This window comes from Plodia interpunctella, chromosome 6 (genome assembly GCF_027563975.2).
Source record: "Plodia interpunctella isolate USDA-ARS_2022_Savannah chromosome 6, ilPloInte3.2, whole genome shotgun sequence".
NCBI classification, from domain to species: Eukaryota; Metazoa; Arthropoda; class Insecta; order Lepidoptera; family Pyralidae; genus Plodia; species Plodia interpunctella.
Window position 1 is genome coordinate 2,826,500 of NC_071299.1, and position 22,967 is coordinate 2,849,466.

General features: G+C 34.0%; 2 protein-coding genes across 3 annotated transcripts in view; one reads left to right on the top strand and one right to left on the bottom strand.

Annotated features, from left to right (window-relative positions):
- jv (javelin) overlaps nt 1-21,670 on the top strand; it is an 83,295-nt gene extending 61,625 nt beyond the window's left edge. The window contains exons 2-3 of the mRNA XM_053747118.2: nt 15,643-16,407; nt 16,791-21,670. Coding sequence (XP_053603093.1) covers nt 15,643-16,407; nt 16,791-21,441 — 5,416 coding nt within the window. The 3' untranslated portion in view covers nt 21,442-21,670. The remainder of the gene's footprint in view (nt 1-15,642; nt 16,408-16,790) is intronic.
- Nucleotides 1-22,967, bottom strand: part of MCU (Mitochondrial calcium uniporter) — a 110,140-nt gene that overhangs the window by 82,936 nt on the left and 4,237 nt on the right. Inside the window, exons 2-3 of one of the 2 annotated variants that reach the window (XM_053747124.1) lie at nt 21,834-21,942; nt 6,615-6,641 (exon numbers count right to left, since the gene is read on the bottom strand). In XM_053747124.1, the coding sequence (XP_053603099.1) occupies nt 6,615-6,641; nt 21,834-21,942 (136 nt within the window). The remainder of the gene's footprint in view (nt 1-6,614; nt 6,642-21,833; nt 21,943-22,967) is intronic. The other variant, XM_053747125.2, reaches the window with a different exon arrangement.

A 22,967-nucleotide genomic window follows, 5' to 3' on the forward strand; every position in this document is an offset into this window, starting at 1 on the left:
AGGAACTTGAATGTGATATGTTTGCTGATGTGATGGATGTAAGGTGTGCTTGTCACGAGTTGTTAGCGGTTTTGCTTTCAAAATACAATAACGTTTTTATATTTATTTTTAAATGTCTTAATTCATTCATATATTGTTGTAAGATTTCATTTTCTTCCTTTTACCTGTACCGTTGTATTTAAATAACAAATAAATAAAATACTTACATAAAAAAGCCTTTCCATATTTGATTTAGTAAACAAAATGATACCTATTTCTTACTACATCAAAAACTTGTGTAGGTATGTGAAGTAACATGTATCGTAACTGTAATCATTTTGAAACTCAAGCCAACCAAACTAAAGTACTTATTAAAATTAACGGGCCGAGAATTGACATTACAGTTTGTAATTAAAACCAGAACTAGTTGTCGTGTGTTAATCGCGTGAAGGTTGATAGTAAATGTAAAGCTTATTGAATTTACGTAATTTATTTAATGTGTAAAGTTGGCCGAGGCTTACTGCTTACAATTGAGAACATGGTTGTCGAGACATTTCGGTAGGTTTTTAGGTCGTCAAAACGGGTATAGTGTTGATCTACGGCGAACGACAAAGTCAAAGAATTTATCCAGAAGTTAGACCTTCACATGCACTTTTTCACTAAAAATTTTACATTATATAGTATTTGTGAAAAATCTACCATTGGCATTTAGGAACAACCACTGAGAAGAAATACCGCAATAAACTCATTTAAACAGTGTTGGTCCCTATCATGTCAGAAGGCTGGACCCATCATCCAATAAAAAATCGGCTATACAATTACTATGAACATTTTCAACGCAATTCGACTTCATAGTCATAATTTGTGTTGACATATCAATATCAAGAGCCAAAATTAAACTAAAATAGTCAAAATAATGAGAGGAGAGAGTACTCGTAGGCAAATAAAAATAAAAAGTGGGACACCCACTTTTTCGTGTCGTATTATGATGTGAAGCAAATGGATAGAACTCCACCGACAAGGGTCCCAGCTCTTAACTTCGATATTTCCGATATATATTTCCCATCATTTTAGTAACTGGCATTCAGTTACTAAAATTATGGGAAATATACACTGACAAAAATAATGATTAACAATAAAATCACTAAAGTGTGTATGAAACACGATGCAGTGGCTATAATATAACAATTAATATTATCTTTATTTTATAATGGTTTCACTTCTTTATCTTAATAAAATAAAAACCCTTTTGCTTTACCAAAATATTAGCGCTTTGTTTTAATCTTTCCTTTCTTCCTAAAAGTGATTTCGTGATGTAATCAAAACAAAAATAAAAATTACGGGTTGTTTAAGTTGTTTTAAGCCGGTCCCTAAAATATTATTCCTAAAAGCGTTTGCATGTTTCGTCTCCTAAAAATACCATTACGTGACATGGCCATTGATTGCTTTTCTTAAATGGAATTGTAACACTGATCTTTATTTATATACGATATACATATCCTCCTACACATTCGTTAGATAGCTGAATAGGAACTAATTTAGTATATTACACAACAACTATTGTTGTTGTAAAATATGGATTTTTTTATGCTCAATCATCAATGTTTGTCCGGACACATCATCCCCGTTCATTATGTGTAATCCTATCATCCCCGTTCAATTTTATGCTAGGACATTATGTGTAATCCTAAATTGACAGTCTAAACCTATAATTATACAATAATAATTCGAAACTATTTAAAAAAGGTGGAAGGTTCGAGTCCTACTTGTGCCACACGATTTTGTATACCAATCTGACTCTTTTATAGTAGTTTTCATCGTCCACCACTTGCTTCCGGTGAAGGAAAATGTCGTGAGGAAACCTGCACCCTGGTTGAGTATCAACATATGTGTGAGAAGGCAATGGCAAACCATTCCATTAATAGTGCCAAGAGAGTCGTTGCGTGTATTTCATTCCACGTAACGATTACGACCTCCATGAGGATGACTGTGAAGAGAAATACTTAAGAACTTACTACCTCTAAAATAGCCATTAATTTTCTCGGTTGCAATCTTGCAATACTTGTCACTAGTCTTTACTAGTAACAACTTGAATTAACTTAATATTCTGTCACACAATGTGAAACGCATTTAGATGACTATCTACATGACTACATCGCACAGAATATAAAAATTTTGCAGAACAATAGTACGAACGCTTACACCACTATCGCTATAACATTAACTGAAAAATAACGAAGGTGTAGAATGAAATGACTTCACGCGATTGTCACGTCGCGTGTTTCGTTAAATTGACAATTATGACAACCAATACAATTTAATTTGACAAAACTAACGTATTTCTAATGGTTTAGGTGGAGCAGTGCCTTGCTCAATTAGGGCAACTTAAACCAATAATATTTCGTAATTTTTGTTTGTCAAACAAACGAAATACTATTGGTTGTGCGAAACATATCTTCGATTAGCACAACATAGTAAAGCACTAGTCAGTTTTGTTACTTACACATATGTTTGGGATTTGCACACTTTGTCTTAAATGTAGGGCTATGATCTGATCGTGAGACATAATGAAGGGTAAGAAAGGAATCAAATAGGGAAGCCAAATTAGATCATAAAATTTAACTTCACATAAAACTGCGTGCAATTTTGTTTTGCGTATATACGCGCGCTTAAACCACAAGTGTATATTGTATATGCTCCTTAATTCCTTACTACCATAACTACCTATTCTAGACACGCGCGGTGTTGCAACCAAATTGGTTCTTCACACTGTAACACGATATGACACCGTAGTTATAGCAATTACAAAGTCACCTACTTTAAAATTAAGAGGCGTTTAGCGAGGCGACATTGTGGCGAAATAAATAATAGCACTTTACCACAATGTAAGGAGATATTCGAGTAAATTTATGTCTTAATAACATGGTAATAAGCGCCATAATGGTAGTGTTACAATTCAGTACTTAATATAGCTTCCACCAGGCAATTAACTGGTATAAGATGGCTTTAATTATAAAATCTAATCAGGAGCCGAATAGTTGAACGAGAAGTTTGGCTTGAAGTGAAAATATTTATTAAAGACTCCAGACTCAGTAACATAAGAATATTAAAAATGAGATTTTGACTTCTTTTGCACACATTTATACCCATACTGTCCGTTTGAAAAAAATCAAAATCTATATTATAACATAGACAAAAAATATATAATCACATAGCATGGTGTTGCCTATTTATTCAAACTTTTACTACGCACGAATTGAAAAATATTTTTATTCGAATATGCAAAATGCATAGCACTTTAAATTATCATAAATTTATGGAATACAAACTAGTTGACATCAGTAATTTACTTAAAACTAAGTTTACAAAGAGGAAATGGAGAAAAAGCAGAAACAAAACACAGCAACTCATTATCTAGCTAGAATATGCTTAAGACAGTGAAGTCTACGTTTTGCATTCAAACTTATCTAAGATTTGAGTTAATAATATAAACAATTGGAAGCTGCTTCGCTAGAGATTTCCATAACCAGATGCGGCTGTCACCGTCCCCACAGCATAATGAACAGTGACGTCACTAGTCTACAGTTTGCTAACTTCAGCTAATATTGCGGATGACAAACTCTGTTTTTCAATTATATTGAACATGCACGAAATAGTACGATTGGCGAGGAAAATAAATATACTTGTTTTTAAAACGACATTGTGTCGATTATTTAATTTACATCTCTCACTCATCTCTGCATGTTCATGGTTGGGTTCGGGGTTGTGAAGCCGCGAAGTCCGAGGTCAGCGTTAAAAAAACCCATAATTTTTTGAAGATTCGATTGTGACTTTACAACCGGCCTGTCACTCTCTCACAGTTCAGACTCTCTCAGTCAATCAGCTGCCTAGGCTGTGTGTCCTTTAATCGCCTCGTACGACATCCACGGGAGGATATGGAGTGGTTCTATTCTAGCGCGGAACCAAATACCACGTTGTCGATGTTGATTATTTACAGGTATCTACCACTAAAATTGTCTCTTCCTAATCGTCAAATTAGAATCACTTTGTTATTTGTTTATGTATAAAATGTATAAGAAGTTACTGTCTGACTGAGACAAAGGAGTAGGTAAGTTGACCCTGGGGGGCCGACGCCCAACAGCTAAGGAAGAAACCGGGGAAACGCTCAGATGAGAGACAAGAGTTAAGAGGTATTAAAAATTAAACGGCTATACACTATCAGGAAACAGTTCGCCGAACTTTGGCAGATTCGGCATACATTGCTGGTTTTTCATTGCGGTAAATAAACGCTCTCACACAAACTACACAATGCTCGCGTTTTCGCGTCGGCTGTTTCAGTATGGCGGCATTAAATTATGTTCTGCGGTAGTTTGCTTGTCATCACAGCAATGGATTCAAAGCATCGATTCAAAGTTTGACCGTCGGAAATGTCAGATGCAACTACGGCGCGAAATAGTCGCTTTTCTCTGATATCTATGGATTTAAAATAACGTCTCTCTCGGAGTATCTTACCTGTACTGCTTTACTATCATTCCATTACAGTCACTTGGGGGCTGATTTAAAAAAAATAAGCCTATGTTTGAACGGGGTCTTTATCTACATGCATACCAAATTTCATCAAAATCGGTCTCGCAATCGGTTTGCCATAAATGCGGAACAGACAGACAGACTTTCGCATTTATAATATTAGTATGGAAATATGGATACTTACAAATAATGAAATATTAAACAATAAAAACATCAAGCAAAAAATTTATCTATAAATGACAGTATGAACTTGCCATAACCTACAACATAACATATACCTACAAGAATAACTTAAGAAGGTACCAAGTCAAGTCTGTTGTTCAAGGTCAAAAATTGTCGATAGCTATCTGGCGTTGACTGTACAATGTATATATAGTCAACCACAGATCAGCCAAGTTACCCCTTTATGCATACACCTTTATGCGGTGGCAATACTGGCAATAGGAGCGATTTTAAAATGATTGGGGAAGGTTGATGTGCGGTTGACTGTACGTTCACGCTCGTGTCAGTGTGAACGTATTAACACGTGTAAATTGAATAATGAAGACACAGTTGGTAACTGGGCTGTTACGGGAAAGCAGATAAAAACTTATGCTTTTTGCTTATTGCCATGTTTGTAAGCGGAATTACAACAATTAAGATTTCAATACGCTAACATGACTATGTCTGAAAATTATAGTAGTATACATAAGTAATATAGCGCTGTTTTTTAACAATCAACTACATTTGAGTCATCTTATTAATTAAATTCATATAATACAAATCTACTCAGATTAAGCAAAAAAAAATTAATTAAACGTTCAACTTTGTCTTTAGTTAAAAATATTATATGATCTATGCATTATGTATGATTTTCCCGCCAACAACGCAAACGTACGATAAACATACTGAATATTTTCAGTCATAGTCGCAGCACAGCCGACTTTTATCTGCTTTCTGTCCCAAAATACTGTCTGACATTGGATTGCGAAGTTCTATCTTTGCTCTTCTAAATTTAAAAGTATACCCAGTTGACGCGAAGCGAAATTTTAATTAAGAGATCTACATGGAGACTGGCAGGCTATTTCATTCTTTTTTTAAATATTTTTAATTTTATTTCTTTCGTGTATGCGGGCTGGTATTCTGGAAATATTTTGTGCTGAAAATGTCTTTTGAAAATTAAAATAAAGCAGATAGACGAGCGTGAACCGAATTAGGGTTTTCTCTCTGCGTTTGCCTTTTAGCATATATTCGGATTAACATAATGAACATTGCAGAATATGTTGTGTAAAATCATATTTCGATTTCTCGCGCGAAACTATTACTCTGTAGTTCATACAAATCAAACAATTAGGTAGACATAACCAAGGCCCATGACTAAACCTAATTTATTAACTCGACAGACGAAATACGTCATAGTCGAAGATGACGCGTGTAAACATTCAGATTCAGAAACAACATTTCTAGATATTTTTAAAGTCTAGGTCTAGGTTTGAAAAATTCAGAATAATTAAAACAATATTGCTGTCCATCAGAATCACGCCACAGTATACAATTATAATGCCATGGGCCATATTTAACCGAAGTAATGTTATCAGAAAATCAGTTTGATGTGGCTAATAAACTTATTATGCCCGTGGCCAATTCTACAAAGTCACGAAACTGAAAAATAAAAATACTTGAAATGTCACGTCGTCGTGAACATTGTGACGGAATTTTTATTTTTTTTATAATAGGTAGTATGTTTAGCTACCGATTTTCCGCATGCAATTAGACTTGCACTGTAGCACAAATAAGGTTTTATTTTTTTAATTTGCTTTTTCCTTTGCTTATTAGTGAGTTGTCAGTATGTTTGAAAAACGAAATGCAACAAAAACCGAAAAATATCTGAGTATTTAATTAGGTAAATAATTGTTGTTAGTCATGTGTAGCAAGCAGATTTCATTAATGTATTATTAGCAGGATTAATAATAATTTGTAGGATATAGGATATATCATACAAATTAATAAATTAAATGAATCAATGTAAACAAGTCATAGAATTTTATTTTTAAGCGCCTACTGTTATAAATAAATTTTTAATTAACATTATCTTGTTATAAAGCAGAGGCCGTAGTAAACAGACTTACCTTCGGCCTTGCTGCTTGCCTTTTTGCCTAGAAGTAAAAAACATAAATGAGCAAATTCATAAAAAATAACTAGAAAAAATATTTCAATAATTACGTACAAAACAGAATCTGAACTAAACTAACAATAGTAACAAAGCAATGTACTCGTGAATAACAATATTTTTATATCAATACATATAATAAAACAGTAGAAAAAAATCCTGTACATTGAATACTGCAACACCTGAAGAAGAGTCATAATAGTTCAGCTAAACTATAGAAAATATACTTTTTCAGTCTGATTAGCATCTTCTGTATGGTATCGTTACATTTGTCTGTACAATTAAGTTTCTCTAATAATTTTGACTCCTTACCAAAAATTGTTCGGCCACGCGAACGAAGTCGCAGGCATCTGACAAAAAAAATAGTATACGTGAAAAAATCTTTTTTTTATTAATAATTGATTTTTTCACGTAAAGTATTTTACCACATAATCTTCTTGATTCTCAGATAAAATTATATGATTGAATTATGATCCGATGGAGGAAATGACGTTGTCATGCCAAACTCAATCATAAAAACGTGAGCTCGGCCAGAAGTCTGAAAGACTACTGAATAATCCAGTTTGGCTAAGTAGGCATAAATCACCAGTCTATAAACTTGGGAAATAAATATAAAGGTAATGCCTACTGTTTTATTCAACGCCTACGCAGCGCAGTAGGTATTCATTTTAAAGTATACCACGTTAGGCACCCGTTTAAATGGCACTTATGGTATTCCACAAATGGTAAATGTTAATAATTTTCAATGAATAAAAAAAATACGATGAAATAATATTAGAATATCGCAAATTCAAATTCAAATTCAAATCATTTATTCAGAAATTAGACCTTCACAGGCACTTTTTCTCGTCAATCTTTATATTTATAGTTATTTCTCACAAGCTACAAACTACTGGCATTTCGGAACGACCACTGCTGAGAAGAAATGCCGAAAGAAACTCATTTGAACAGTGTTGGTCCCTATCATGCCAGATCGGCTTACCATTATTGTTTCTTACAATGTTTTTTTTTTCTTTCTAATAATATATAAATCGCTGGCCGGTTCGATGAATTTAAAAATAATCTAAACTAAAATTACTTCTTAGAGTAGCCCCTAGATTCCATGTAAACGTTTTCGTGATGAATGAGTGAAATACTATCATAATATCCCTGACCGGTTCGACAAATTTAAAAATAATCTAAACTAAAATTACTTTTTAAGACTAGACGCTAGATTCCATGTGTTCCCACGTTTTCGTGATGAAATTCCCATGAGCGTTATCTACCTGATAATAAAGGTTATCTCACATAATCAGATTTAATAGATTGTCATGTATTTAAATTTAGTACTCAAATTTATAGACGTGTGATGCCACCAAGAATCGCTATTTTATGTATTACAGAATTTATGTAGAATGTACATTACAGAAGTGTTTAAATAACAGTTATCATTAAAATAACCGCGGCTGGGACGATGAAATATTCTTGGCAATACAGCCAACAATCACAATTGTTCGTTGGTTCGTCAAAGCTGGAAAGTGCAATAAAACTCATAATATTCTATGAAATATAGATATTTTGGTTCCACTGTCGTGGGATGATATTGCAAACTGGATTTTATTATATTAACATAATCGAGATAAGATACAGTGAAATTAATCACAGCCATTACGAAAACGTACGCGACTTCTTTTATCTATGTACGCGACCTTATAAAAAAATTAGATTTATTTTTTTCCTTTATGGTTTTTATTATCATCACAAAAACTACAACAGTTTCACAGGAAGAATATAATAATTTTAAACACCATATAGGTATACCTATTGATTTTACGAATACATTGACTATTTATTTTAAGTCATATACTGGGACAGAGCATACATGTATCTAAAACAAAGCTGAATAATTTAGCAAAGAAGTCGAGCTGTAGAACAAACTAACAACTTTTGTCTACATTAGAGTTACGAGTTACGGAGTTTTGCTTTGCACTATTTATTAAGCAGCTTCATAGCGACTTCTAAACTTGGAAATTGCGAACAATCGACTCTGCGAATCTAACTTCAGCTTGTTCTACCATATACTAAACTAGCGGCCCGGCTTTGCTCGGCTAAATCTATACATCTAAACCATCCTCAGGAATCACACTATCTAATGGTGGTTTAAAAACTTGACAGGTGATAGGCAACAGCAGTATTCCCAAAGTGGATTGACGTCAGGCAGGTCGTAAAATTTAGACATTATATTAGTCATCATTGCCTACGACAATAAGCTATAAATATAAAAAAATCCCGTACCTATTGTATTGTAGTCTTGATCCAATAACAATATTGTTATCAATTTTACGCTCCACCTAATATCACGAACGTTACGAGAGTATCCGAGGTAAGTGTAGCGAAAATCCAAGTAATCAATCTTCCCGACAAACAAATAAAACCCGAATGTTACTGATAAAGAAGCGATCCGCTGTTTCGGTCAAGTGATTCTTGTGATTTTTTTTGCAAACCGGGTCCAACGGTCATAATTTACTTTTTCGATTTATTTTTCTAGTAGTCTAGTCTGGTACATGTTTCGGGTTTGTTTACGCGAGATTAGTTTTCTATATTTTTTTAACAAATCATTTTGTGACTATACCCCAGCCCGAGTAGTAAAGTGATAGTCTCTAGACTTTTTTTTTTTGTACTGATTTTTTTTTCTTATTGTTCCTATAGACGATCCAAGTAGGTTCTTATCCAGTTAATAGACAGATATGCTAATGACTGCGGAGGGAGTTTGGGTAGACCACTTATCTTTACTGTGATATAATAAACCCGTATGATTTATACGCTAGATCATGATATTCTAGCTAGAATATCGAGATTGTACTATGACATTACCACATAATTAAGGTTAAAATAACAAGCTTTGATTACAATTTCATATTTCTTTTCAGTGATTAACTTGGCTTCTATCGATCACATAAAGAACCCCTATAGCTGTTTTTCCTTAATATCTCCTATGTACAGACATAGCCCACTTACCAGTTTTACTATATGTATATATTGTATACATTTATGATAGTTTAGTATTTAAGATATTATGAAAATTTTAAAGAAAACTAGATAAGATAGGCTATTGGATTACTTATCAAATTTTTTTTGTTTATAGTATTCTGTAATCATTGATTGATTTGTTTTGTTATCTCTGCTCAACTGTCAGCATCAACAAATTCACACATTTTATTCCACACATCAACTCACCTATTTATAAATCACTACATCGTATACAACAGAGTCGCCCTCCGCGTCTGTCTGTTTCTAAACTTTCGTCTTTTAAATCACGCTACGGATTTTGATGCAGTTTTCACTGTTAATTAGACAATTTATTCCCGAAAGTTTATAGACCACTAGTCCTAATCCTAACCAATATTATTAATGCGAAAGTAAGTTTGTTTGTTTGTTACCTCATCACGCTTATCTTCTCAACCAATATTTTTGAAGTTTTGCATTGTTGTAGTTGTAGTATGGAGAAGGATTTTAATAACGGAAAATTAACGCGGGCGAAGCCGCGAGCAAAAGCACTAGCTTTTAACTGATAAAATGCTGTTTTAATTCCATTTAACATAAATATTAATTCATTTATGTCCATGGACATAACGAATTAATATTTATGTTAAATGGAATTATAACAGTATTATGTCCTAGTGGACATAAACGAATTACCTAATATTTATGTTAAATGGAATTAAAACAGTATTTTATTAGTTCTTCTCTCCGTTCCGGTATTTTCCATTTTTTCGCAGACACTGTCCGTCAAACGAAATTCGGTAATGAAGGAAAAAATTTGATTAGTAGATGCGAGAATAAATTGAAATTCTCCACATTTCTTGATGAAATCTTTAAAAAAATCTCTTTCTAAAATCTGTTGATGTTCAATTGTTTTGCGAGCGTAAACACAAAAATTGTTTAAATAGTTTGTATAAAACAAGAGACGATCTTATTTTTTGTAATGATGACAATTCGAAAATAATTGTGTCCGGAAAGTCTTAACCGGTGGAAAGCCGCTTCCCTTCTTTAATAGGCTATTGTTCTAGCGCATAGTGTATGTAAATTGTTTCGTCCTGATCGTTAGCGATCTACAGTGTCATCAGTAACGGTGCTAGCAACAGAAATGTGGTACAACCCTTAAGATTTCGTTAATTATCATCGTTTTAAGTTTTAATCATAATCTTACTGAAGCTATAAAATACAAGTAGCCACAAAGCGTCCGCTTTTCTACTTTTCTTCTCAATCCTTAATTGTCATACTATGGCAATTATCTTGCCTTTCTTAAGCGCCATATCCATACTTTTGTTCTCTACGTACTTGCCACTGGCTCAGGACAGGATATAAAGTAGCAAATCCATGCATATATTCAAGCGGTGCTCTTTGTATTTGTTGTCATATTTCTTAAATCCTGCTCTTTATTTTTAATTAAGTATGCATAACGTTCTCTTTTTAAAAATTAGAATTAAAATTTGAATCGCGTGCGCGTGAATTATTATCAAATTTATTCCATTCGGACGACTCATTTGAAATTTAATTCTAGAAATGGGTCCAAGTTAATCGGGTTCCGTGCACGCGTCACGGCAGTCATGTTTACGTACAAGTTTTGTTGCTTCGCTCCGACCAATTACAGTAAGTAACCACTGTTAGCTAATGATAATATTGTTGTTTGAATAATTTCACCGGGAATTGTAAATGTTGTCTATTTGTTATCGAGTGGATAACGACGTCAGCGATACTTATTGGCGCCAGTTGACTAATATTATTCAAAGTTTAAAACTTGATGGCGTGAGAGATCGACTGCATCTGTTCTTCTGGACGACATTAAATTAAAGAATGTAAAAGACATGCTCATTAAAAAGCAACATTTTAATTTGTACAAAATCAAAATTACTTATAATTTAGACAATATAGCAGCTGACCACCGACTGCAGTATGCTACGTAGGCTGTATAGCATTCGTGCTACGAAACTCGCGTAGTGCGTAGCTACTTTTAATCTGTTAAGGACTAAATATGAAGTGATACCAATACGAACTAAGTAATATTAAAATTACATATTATTCTCATTGAATGTATCTGGTATATATGTACGTTTCTTGTATCAACCAACACTATCTTATTTGAAAATAAAGTTAATCTAAGTAAATAAAGGATTTTTTCCGGTGGTTGAATATGATGCTGATTATACAAAGCTGAGGGTTGTGCAATATTAAATTTACAAAATATACCACGCCACAGCATTTTCACATAAACAGTAAATGTGGTCATAAGGCTTGCTGTTTTCTCCGGGTCCGAATAATGAGATTGTCATTCCAACAGTCTGTTAGTAGATTAACATTTAAAAGATAAAGTTCATTCAGCGGGCTAAAGTTATGAAATAACTTCATGCGCTGTAGAATACATGTTTTAAATTTTATGTAATTTTTATTAAGATTTATTTTTGAGTCTGATTTAGTGGTGACTTCCAAATTAATAATTTTCTCATATGGCAGGCATTGAAAAGCGTTCTTTTTTGAATCACGCTAGGTTTTAAATTGTCCTATACGATGCTTGGACGAAACTACAATTGCCCTAACTGAACTGGCCAAGAAGAAAAGAAGTAAGAAAAGAAAAAAAGTATTTCTTGGAGCTGAGGAAGTACTCCTGTTTAAGCATATTGTTTACATAAACAAGAGCAACAACTGCATCAATATATAGCATGCCACTAACCCTGCCCTGCTCGTGAATATTTATGAACTGTCGTTCTCGACGGCCGGCCCCTGACATGATACGATACGCGATACGACGTTGAAAAATTGTGACATCATATTTTCTATATTAAAGATTTCTTTAAATATTCAGAAAAACACGAAATTATAAAATATAGTTTTACGATAAGTGCGTAGTTTAATAACAGTCGGTTGCACTTTCACCAATCAACTTGACGACCACTTTAACCTGCGCAGAAAAACGCAACGTACCTACGCCATTTGTCTCAACGAAGGGGACGCACAGGTTAAAATTAACGTCAAACTTGACTGTTGCCACCCCACTCTCAATAAACATAAACAACTGCAAATACAGACGCATCTCATTTGAAGTGATTTGAAGTGGAGAGCTGAAATGATGAGGCAATAAAGATGCGAATTTCAATGATAGTATGCGGTTGCCTGTACTATAAATAAGTACGTTTTCCGTCTGGGTTTCAAGACATTAAAAGTGACTTCTAATCAGCCATCTCTAATGAAATAACAGCGTTTTACAAACGGGAGAGATATATGATATACGTTTTGGCGGGCATTCAAATTGTCTAGCAAGCGGAGTGTCATTAGTATTCGGATTTAAATATCTTGAATCAACTTTTGAGGCATGATTCTACTGCGTTATTTATTATGCAGCTGTGTGGTTTGTTTTGTCAACACATCGAAGCTAGAATGGGTTAGCTATTTCAAAGGGCGCTTTAATAAAACATCGTACACAAACAATGTGCCTGTTTATATCGTACTATAGGTATTTGACAAACCACGAAAGTGCGTGTTTTCACGTGAACAACGTGACGATTGCATGGAATTAGTAGGTACTCCGTTATGAAATCCATGGACGATTGAAGCGTTATTGAGATGTGGATGGTGAAAACAATTTTTTATTTCCTACAAACATTATAAATGCAAAAGTTTGTGAGGATGTTTTTTTGTTAACCTTTCTCGCAAAATCTACTGGACGGATTGTTATGAAATTTGGTACATAACCTGGAATAAAACATAGGGTACTTTTTATACCGAAGCCCCGGGGCGCATCTAGTTATTACATAAGTATAGGTAGCGAAGAATACCTAAATAAATCATTCAGCAACCGGTCTGTGCCTTATCTCGGAAGAGACAGGGGATTTCAATACAAAAGCCCGGGGATTTCACGTCCTCATTGATTACGATGCTCTTCTTAGTCATAATATTACTTTATGAGAACATAAATATGTACCGTTGTATTTATATTTAAATATATGTTGTGATTTAGTTATATATATATACACACAATGGTACATATTTACGTTCTTATAAAGTAACATTAAATAAATATTTAATTTATTAAATACTCTATTAATAAACTTTATCACACCTTACCTTACCTTAATGTTATAAATGCGGATTTCTAAATATAAAGCCTAAACCGCTGATTAAATTTTAATCAAACTTAGGACTATCCATAGAACTGATATCTATAGAATCTGGAATTGCACATAGAATTTCATCCCAACATCCTTGGAAAGATTTAAAGTAAAGAATCTGTCCCAGGGCATCGACGCTCAACGGCTGAGGAAGAACCGGGAAAACAATCAGATGAGAGAGACATCTTCAGAAATCCATCGGCTCTTTAGTATAGCTACGACGAATTTGTTTTATATGTCATTTCTTTAGCACATGTTATACATGGCTTAGTTCGATATATAGTAATTATAGAATTCGGATATATGCTACCAAATAGAGCTTCTAATGACTTCCCGCAGACGCGGAGCCACAGTCGCTATTAAAACAACATTGCCGATCTGTATCTTTATAGACAGTTCCACATTTTGCCAAACTTCTTTCGTTTTCAAGTTGTGAAACTGAAATACATCAACTGGTGAACTCAACCTGTTGACAAACACGTTCAATTTGTTTGTAGGAAAGATTTTGCTGTTCCACTGTCAAGGAGGTGGCGAGGAATTACAATATTACTCGTTCGCATATTTCGTATCCATTTTATTACGTACTAGGTACTACTATATTTAATCTAGTCAAAATTTCAACGATTAATGGGTTTGTGGTTATAATTTACATGAAATAATGTAAATAAATATATTAGGACAAATCACACAGATTGAGCTGGCCCCAAAGTAAATTCGAGACTTGTGTTATGGGATACTAACTCAACGATACTATATTTTATAACAAATACATATATAGATAAACATCTAAGACCAGGGCCAATCAGAAAAAGATCATTTTCCATCATGACCCGACCGGGGATGAACCTGGGACCTCTCGGTTCAGAGGCAAGCACTATACCACTGCGCCACCAAGATCGTCGAAACGTTGTAAAGTGGAAGAAAACTGAAATTGTATCTAATTCTTCATAATCTCATTTAATTATTTGAATTTAACTTTCAGTTAGTACAATATATACGTGTAACATACAAAAGCTAATTATTACTATTGTTGCTAGTTTTTTTATGTTTCTTGTGTCTTTATGTTTTCTTATTCAATAAAGTTATAGCAAACAAACAAAACAAGCTATGTACCTAAATATATTTTTAGGGCTTTTCCGTGAGACATTTTTCCGTAAAAGTTGCAGAAACAATGGCTTACATTTTATTGCGGACGTTGGAGAAATTGGATAGCTGCCCAGAGGTTACAAAAATTATATTGAGCATGCAAAGTTTCGTTTACTTTTCTAAAAAAAAAGTTATGTCACATTCAGGTGCGTTCGGCTGAAAATAAAACACATTTTTGTATCACTAAACGACAGTATGAGTATTTTAAAGTACGCTAGATTATATATTTTAAAGTACCTAACTATTTATCGCTATACAATATTCAACTCTGATAGTTTTTTTTTCGGAATGTCATTTTCTGTAAAAACAGTGCTAATGGACTATATGAGTAGTATTTTTTTCATTCATCACAGTTTAATGAGGATTTTAATATTTCCGAATACATATAAAAATAAAGCAGGCCTATTCTAACTTAAGTATCAGAATCAGACATCAAACAGAACTGTGTGGAATATCAGGATGTGACACGGCCCTGGCTTCGTGCCCACATTACACCCAGTATCGTCACTACAGATCCGCAAATCTCTTTATTATGATCACAATCTTATGTACAAAGGATTAAAGTGTTTAACTAAAACGCTTTATCAATCGCCATACCAGATGACATCACTTTTCTATGACTCAAAAGACAAACTTTACTATCTGAAGGCCTTAAAACATACATTTTAATCTAATCTGATCTTTTTTTCGTTCCAGACACTCGGTGGACTCGGTCGCGTCGTATTCTAGCCAGAATCACGTTGACCGTATAAGAACACAGAATTTCTCAGCGGCTTCTTGTCAAGACGACAACGACTTCGGCTCGATAAAGACAAGTCTCTTCAGAAGGTCATCATCGAACTTGGAGTACCCGTACAAACGGCCAGAGAGCGTCACATCCAACACCAGCTCCACAAGAAGCCGCCTTCGAGAATTTGTTGAAAGGAAATCGAGTCAGGACGAGCACAAGTCCGCCGCGAACACCGTCGGTGACATCCAATACTTTGAGAACCCTACGGAGACGCTAGAGTTCGACAGACCGCGGAATTCTCTAGAATCTAAGAAGAGCCAAGAAGAACGACCTAAAAAGAGAAAACTGTCCAAGAGCAAAGATAAAGACAAAGATACATGTGAGAGTAAGAACAAGAAGCACGAAAAGTATCAAAGCAAATTAGCTGAATATTATAAGCTTCCTGTGCAACTTCCACAAGACGAGTTTTATCAACATTTAACAAGGTCTAAAGCAGCAGAGGAACTGCTGCAGAAAAGATTCTCGAATTCCGACACAGAGTTCAGTGGTAGCTACGGAAGGTTATGCAAGCATAAGGAGCCAGAAGGATCGAATTTAAGGCGCAGTAGAAGTTTAGCGGTGATCAGAGAAGAGACTTTTACTGATCTTCAGATTCAGAACCACGCCAAGAGCAAAAGATCCCAGCTCATACCTCGCGCCCGCCTTTTTGACAAACCTTGCTTCAAAGACAGGTAATTGTGTTAATAGTTTTAATTCAAAGGTTCAGGAACATAAAATTCATACCAAATAATTTTTTTTTCCAAATAACCAGTTTATTCCGAAACCTTATATTAAATAAATATAATTGCGGCATACATTTTTCAGGAATTTTCTCGTTAGCTTACAAATAAATATTTCTTTAATTTTAGTTTACTAAAAACTATTGTAGAAACTAACGTTAAAATAGTATTCACAAAAACAAAAGTTCCAATTTTACTAAAAAGTATGTACTTTTTAGTAAAATTGGAACTTTTGTTTTTGTATGTAGCGTATGTACGCTACTCGATTGAAATATATACCACTATTTCAATCTTGAAACTACTTGAATATAATGTTTTTGTTTGGTATTTTTCAGGTTACCCGGACGTGCAAAATATCAAACAAAAGAAGAAGTTTTAGAAAGTATTTACATTGACAGTACTGCTTCCTGTTTCGGTGATATCAATGAACAAAGAGAAAACGAAACGCAACTAGACCCACCAAATAATAAGTCGGAAAAGGAAGACACAGTATCCAAGACCGGAAGTCATCACACCAGATCAGTGAGCGGAAGTTGGCCGAATCTTAACGAAGAAACTAAACCTACGAACCTCTCCGAAGATAGTATTGGGCACTCGCGGAACCCAAGCGAAATCGATAGTCTTGACTCAAATTACGTAAGAAAGCATTACAATTTTGAAGCACATAGAAAAAATTATAAAGATAACTCTTCACCAGAAACAGATCGATCCGTAGCGTCACCGAGTCACAGCAAAGAACTATACGTAACTACAGACGATCACGATACAGATAACGAAGACAGAGACAGATCTAAAAATAATACGCCAAAATCCTTTACTAACGATAGCCTGTCTACAACACACAGCGAAAAAGGTAAACAAGAAACATCACAGCGCGAAAAAAGTCGTAGCAGAAATTCTTATTCAAATGTATCTGTAAAAAATATACAAGAAGAAATTCAAGAAAACACTTCGGCTGAAGAATCTAAAACTATTTTAAAGGAAGACTACGAGCAATCACTGGCATCCGATAACGACGAAACTTTATCCAGTCCACCTGATAGTATCACTTCTTATATATCTATCTCAATCGCATCATCTACTGATAAATCACACAAATTAGAATACTTAGCCAATTCTTTAGCTGAGAAAATCGATGAATATTGCGATTCACATTTCAAAGAGAACACATCTGTTACGTCTCACACAGTTATTTCAGATAATAATTTAGAAAGTGATCCAATATATACGAAAGTAAATAAAAAGAAAACTTTTGCAGATATAAGAAGAGATTCGTTTTTGAGCAAAAGTGGTAGTATTTTTAAAGAAGTTTGCAAAAAAGAGAATAAAGAAATATACTCTTGCAATAGTTCTTACTTAGATAACGATAAAATTTCTATAAAAAGTAACGGCACATCGATTAACAACATAACGACTGAACCCTTTGTAACAACATTAATTGAAAATCAGTATTATTCACTCCCTGATATAAATATCAGTAAATGTTTGAGAAAATCTGAGCGAATAGATGCACAACTGAGAGAAGAGGATCCGGAAGACGTACCTTGTGAAAATACATATGAAATAGCTCAATCTCATTTTCGAGAAATATTATCATCTAAAGGAAATCAAAACTATGGTCAGCTAAATAAAACACAGTCCGCACGAGAAAATAACGTCAATTCAAAAAGTGTATATCTACCAGAATATACGGAGCCTCATGTCATTCAAAGCTTTGCAAAACTTGAAGACGATTTAAAATCTATTATTACCGTTGATAGCTCGAACGCTGACGACAAATACGGTCATTATTATAGTTCAGATACTCATCAAAACGAGCGAGAAATTAATGAAATAGAAGGAACAATTCGCAATAATAAATTAATCACAAAATCAGAGAGTTTAAAAATAACTAATTCAGTTTACAGACCGGAGGTAAAAGTTATCAAGTCTTTGTCCAACGATAATATTACAAAAACTATACATGAAAAGAAAGGACGTATTGGTATCAAAAAACATTATTCACTCAGACAACGAGATCCTGCTGACGATGATCTGCGGCGTATTCCAAGTCCAAGTACTGTAGAACATATTATTCATAAGCAAGCAAACGAGTTAACCATAAATAAATGTTCTTATACCGAAGAGACTAAAACTCATTCGTTACTGTCTCGGGTACAGTCGTTTAAAACATCAGCAGAATCCAATATAGCTTTAGTACCACTAAGTGGTCATCAAACTATAGTAATCAACCCGCCACTTGATCAAAATTTAAATAACCATCAGAAACAAATTATTGAAAAGGCACAAGAAGCACAGTCCAATAATATCATACATTCGTCTACGAGAGAGATTTTAAAACTCGAGTCAGTTAAAAAGACACAAGACTCAATAACTGATAAAAATAAACAAATTAATAAGACTTTGAATGATAACAGCGGTGTGGACACTTCCAGTTTTCACACTCCTAAGGATCCATTTATAACAATCAAACTGAACAGAGTGGTAAAAACTACTTTGCCAACATTTAAAAAAGTGACAACGGATAATATTCCATATTCTCAGAATAAATACGAAAAACCTCCACCAAAATTAATTATTAAAGATAGTAAGGAAATACAAGATATACAAAGGATAAACACTAATATGACTCGTCCTCAAATCTTACAAGTAATTGATTCTAAAAACAATAAACAAAATAACAACATGGAGAAAAATAATAATACAGATAAAAAAATTGAAACAAATAAATTGGAAACAAATTCCGATAAAGGAGAAAATCTGGATTTCAAAGGTGAATCCAATGTGAAAGAAAAATTAAATAATGCTATAAAAACTGACATAGAATATCAAGAAAAACTTAATTCGGTAAAAAGTTACTGGTCAAAACTTATAGAACAAAAAGCACATTCGAAAGAAGAACTCAAACAAGAAATTAAACAAAGACAGGACGTTTGCACTAATGATTATAACGGTACCATTGAACAAAATAATAACGATGAAATTAAATCACAGGAAGATATGAAAACTGACGAAAACGAAACCACAGAATTATCAGTGGGGAGTATTATCAAGTCACTAGAAAGCGTCAAAATTGTAGACAGTATAAGAAAAATAAGTCAAACCAAATTGCAACTTTGGAAAGACGAAACAGAAAAGGTCAAAAGTGATTCAGAAATAGAAGAAACGACGTTGGAGAAAATAGAAAGAAAACCAGAAGATATTGTATATGAAAAACCTAAGACCAAGAAAACAGAATTAGAGTGTAGAGATACACCTGAAATTGAAATTGTGGAACTCACGAATGAAGACAATCAGAACCAAAAAACTCAAGCTACATTAATCAAAGCAAAGGGTTACGAAAGAGGATGCGATGAGTTTGATCATGTTCGATACAAAGTTATGAAATCAGAATTGTTTAAAAATAGTATGATTGCCAACTATCGCAAAGAGGCACAATTCGATGGATTACTGCAATATCTACAAGACTACAGTTTTCAAGAACTTTTGGTAAATAACAATATCGTCATAATTGAACCTGTTAGAACTAAGATCGAACCAGCACCCAGAAAGAACAACAATACAGAAACCTGCAAAATATCACCAAATTTATTAAAGAAAAATGAGAGTAACTTGGGGCACGTAGACAGGTCAAAAAACGCAATACGCAGACATTTCTTTTACCACCCCATCCGAGTAAACAAAGAAATAATAGAAGAAGAACTTCCTAATCCTGACACCGTAAAAAAAGTCAGGAACCTTTTCGAAGATACTTTGAAAATGAAATCTCCTATGGGTCAAACTGATCCACCGTTAATAGACGAGTCTCTTGGATTGACCAGACGAGCTACCTCTTATAGAAACCTGAATGAGGAATCAAAAGGAAATAAGATCGGAGGAAGGAAAAAAGTCATAAGACAGTTGACTATTGATACAAATTATGGTCATAAAAAATGGGATAATGCTAGTTTGTCAAGTGGAGTATCTAGCGGAGACCTCAGTTCTAATAATGATTATGAAACAGAAGGTTTAAGTCCATACTCTAATAAACATTTAAAAGATAATGTATATAGTTCAAGTGACGAATACCTCTGTGATTCAATGAGTCAAGACTTTTGTTGTGAAAGTCAATATGTTAGTCCAGACATCTTGAAGAAAATAAGAGATTGTGGTACATCCATTACTTACTATGGCGGCAAAGTTTTAAATTCTAAGCCTGGTTCTACGGTCAGCCCCATGACTAAAGCTATAATGGAGGAAATAAAAAGCTTACAGAAAAATTGTAGTCGGGACTGCTACTCATGTCAGACGAAATGTCGTGGAAACAAATGCTCATGTCTGGTTGCAGATAAACATAAACAAAAGCTGTCAGAAAAACAAAAAACCAGTCTTCCAACTGAATCAATAAAGCAAAATCAAGATAACAAAAATACAGATGCATTCCCGGGATTCAAATTTAAGTTAGTAAAGTCAAACAGTTGTAGCAGTCGGCTTGAATTAACAGGTACAGACGATACCAAAAATCTTTGTAACAAGTTCAAGAATCAGCAATCTAAACTAGAAGATCCTCCTCTAGTTTATGATGATGAAAATTCTGTGAAAAACAAAATTTGCAGACTTGAAAGTTACAATAAAGGTATTGTAAAAACACCGTTTGAAAATAAAGATAACGAAGACAAGAAGCCAGTCAAAATTATAATAGATGTTAAAAGGAATACCGACTTTAATTCTAAGAAGAATGAAATGCCTACACAAAAATTGATAGCAACCGTAAAGCCCACAGAGGAAAACGTTGAAAAATTATCAGCACAAGATGACAGTGAACAAAAAACTTTATCAGAAAAATCGAATGATAGTATCACATTCGAGAAGAAATTCTACTACGTTAACGACAACTTGGAGCAAAGCAAAACCACAACAGGCAAATTTGGAGAAATGGTGTTCGAAGAATTCGAGGTTTTAGAATCATGTTACGATAGTCTAAGTAGCAATAAGTCTTTAAAATAATGACTCCTTGATGTTACTATAAGCTTTGCTTACGTAAATTGTGATCTGTATTCTAATAAAGCTATTAAATTATTGCTAGATAATATAGTACCTAATATTATGATTAGCAATCATGTATCTAATTATATTAAGTATTGTACGTACAGAGCTGTAACATTCCAAATCGAAAATAACTGTAGCGTGGTGACGGTCTCTTAACCTTTGTATGAAATATAATTTGTTAAAGTTTCGAGGTTGTTTCTTTTTTAGTTCTTACAATAAAAGAGTAGACCATTAGCATCAAAGCATGTCTATTACTTATGTCTAGGTATTGCGTTGACATTTACATATTCATGAACATATATTAAGTTTCTGTTTGAAACATTTCTTCGACTACTTTCTAAAATCCTTACCGTCAGACTTGTCGATTTCAACTTTTGAGGCTGTGGATTTTGAACCGTGAACGCAAACGCTGGTGAAGAAAGTGCGACGTGCGGGCCGCCACCTCCGACACCATGACTCCTGAGAAACAAGAAACATACAATGACTCCCGAGTAATAAGATACGGATTATGACCTCTGTATAACCCATAGGTTGACTGTTTGATATGCTTAAAGCATTAAATCCGCTTAAATCCGCGCTAAATTATTATGCTTTTACAAATTGTACTATTGTGCAATAAAGCATACATAGATAAAATTACACTGAAAATAGGGAACTGGACGAAATTAAATCAAACAAATGTTACAAAAGCTAGTAATAAATAATACTGACTCCTGAGAAGTCAGGGATAAATGACATCATGCTCAAGAGTCTTCTCTTAGAATATAATACAATATAATAGAAAATTTCTGAAAAAAATGGTGAACACCGATGAAGTTAACTTCGTCACATTGTGTGAGAATCGGGCCCCTGCTTCGAATCGACTTGATTAAAAAGTCTACTTTGTAATGTTATCGTTTCGTCCACTAAAACCATTATAATTTAAACTCTAATATTGTATAAATGTCACGTATGATCTGATTAGTTCTACTTTTTGACAAGTGTTTAGAGGCGTGCATTGAATTTCAACGATGATATCTACACACACATTGTAACGAATGATCGCAACGTAATTTGAACAGTCAGAAAACGTGGTTTGAATTTCATTACTAGGTCATAGTCTACTCACATTTTATAGACCGTTTCGTCGTTATAAATAAAGCAGTGTACAAGCTCGTAACCGTTGAAACAGAGACAATTTTGTTGCTATCATATTGAAGGTGTAGTGTTGAATCAATCATCTACATTCAGAAGGAAACACTATTATTCATAACATTATTCCAAAACCTCCTGATCCGAATCCACTTAAAAAATGATTGACTCTGACTTTCGCCATTGTCATTCTTCCCTTATTTAATGCAAAATCGGCTCTCCTAATATTTTTTCCCAGAGCTGGCGATGCTGGGACGTTGTAGGGTCAATACCCTTTCTGTCGAGATCTTTGTTTATGGTTGTTATCAGGTTGGACGGGGTTTCACGTCACGTAGTTCGCTGGTCTCCAGAAG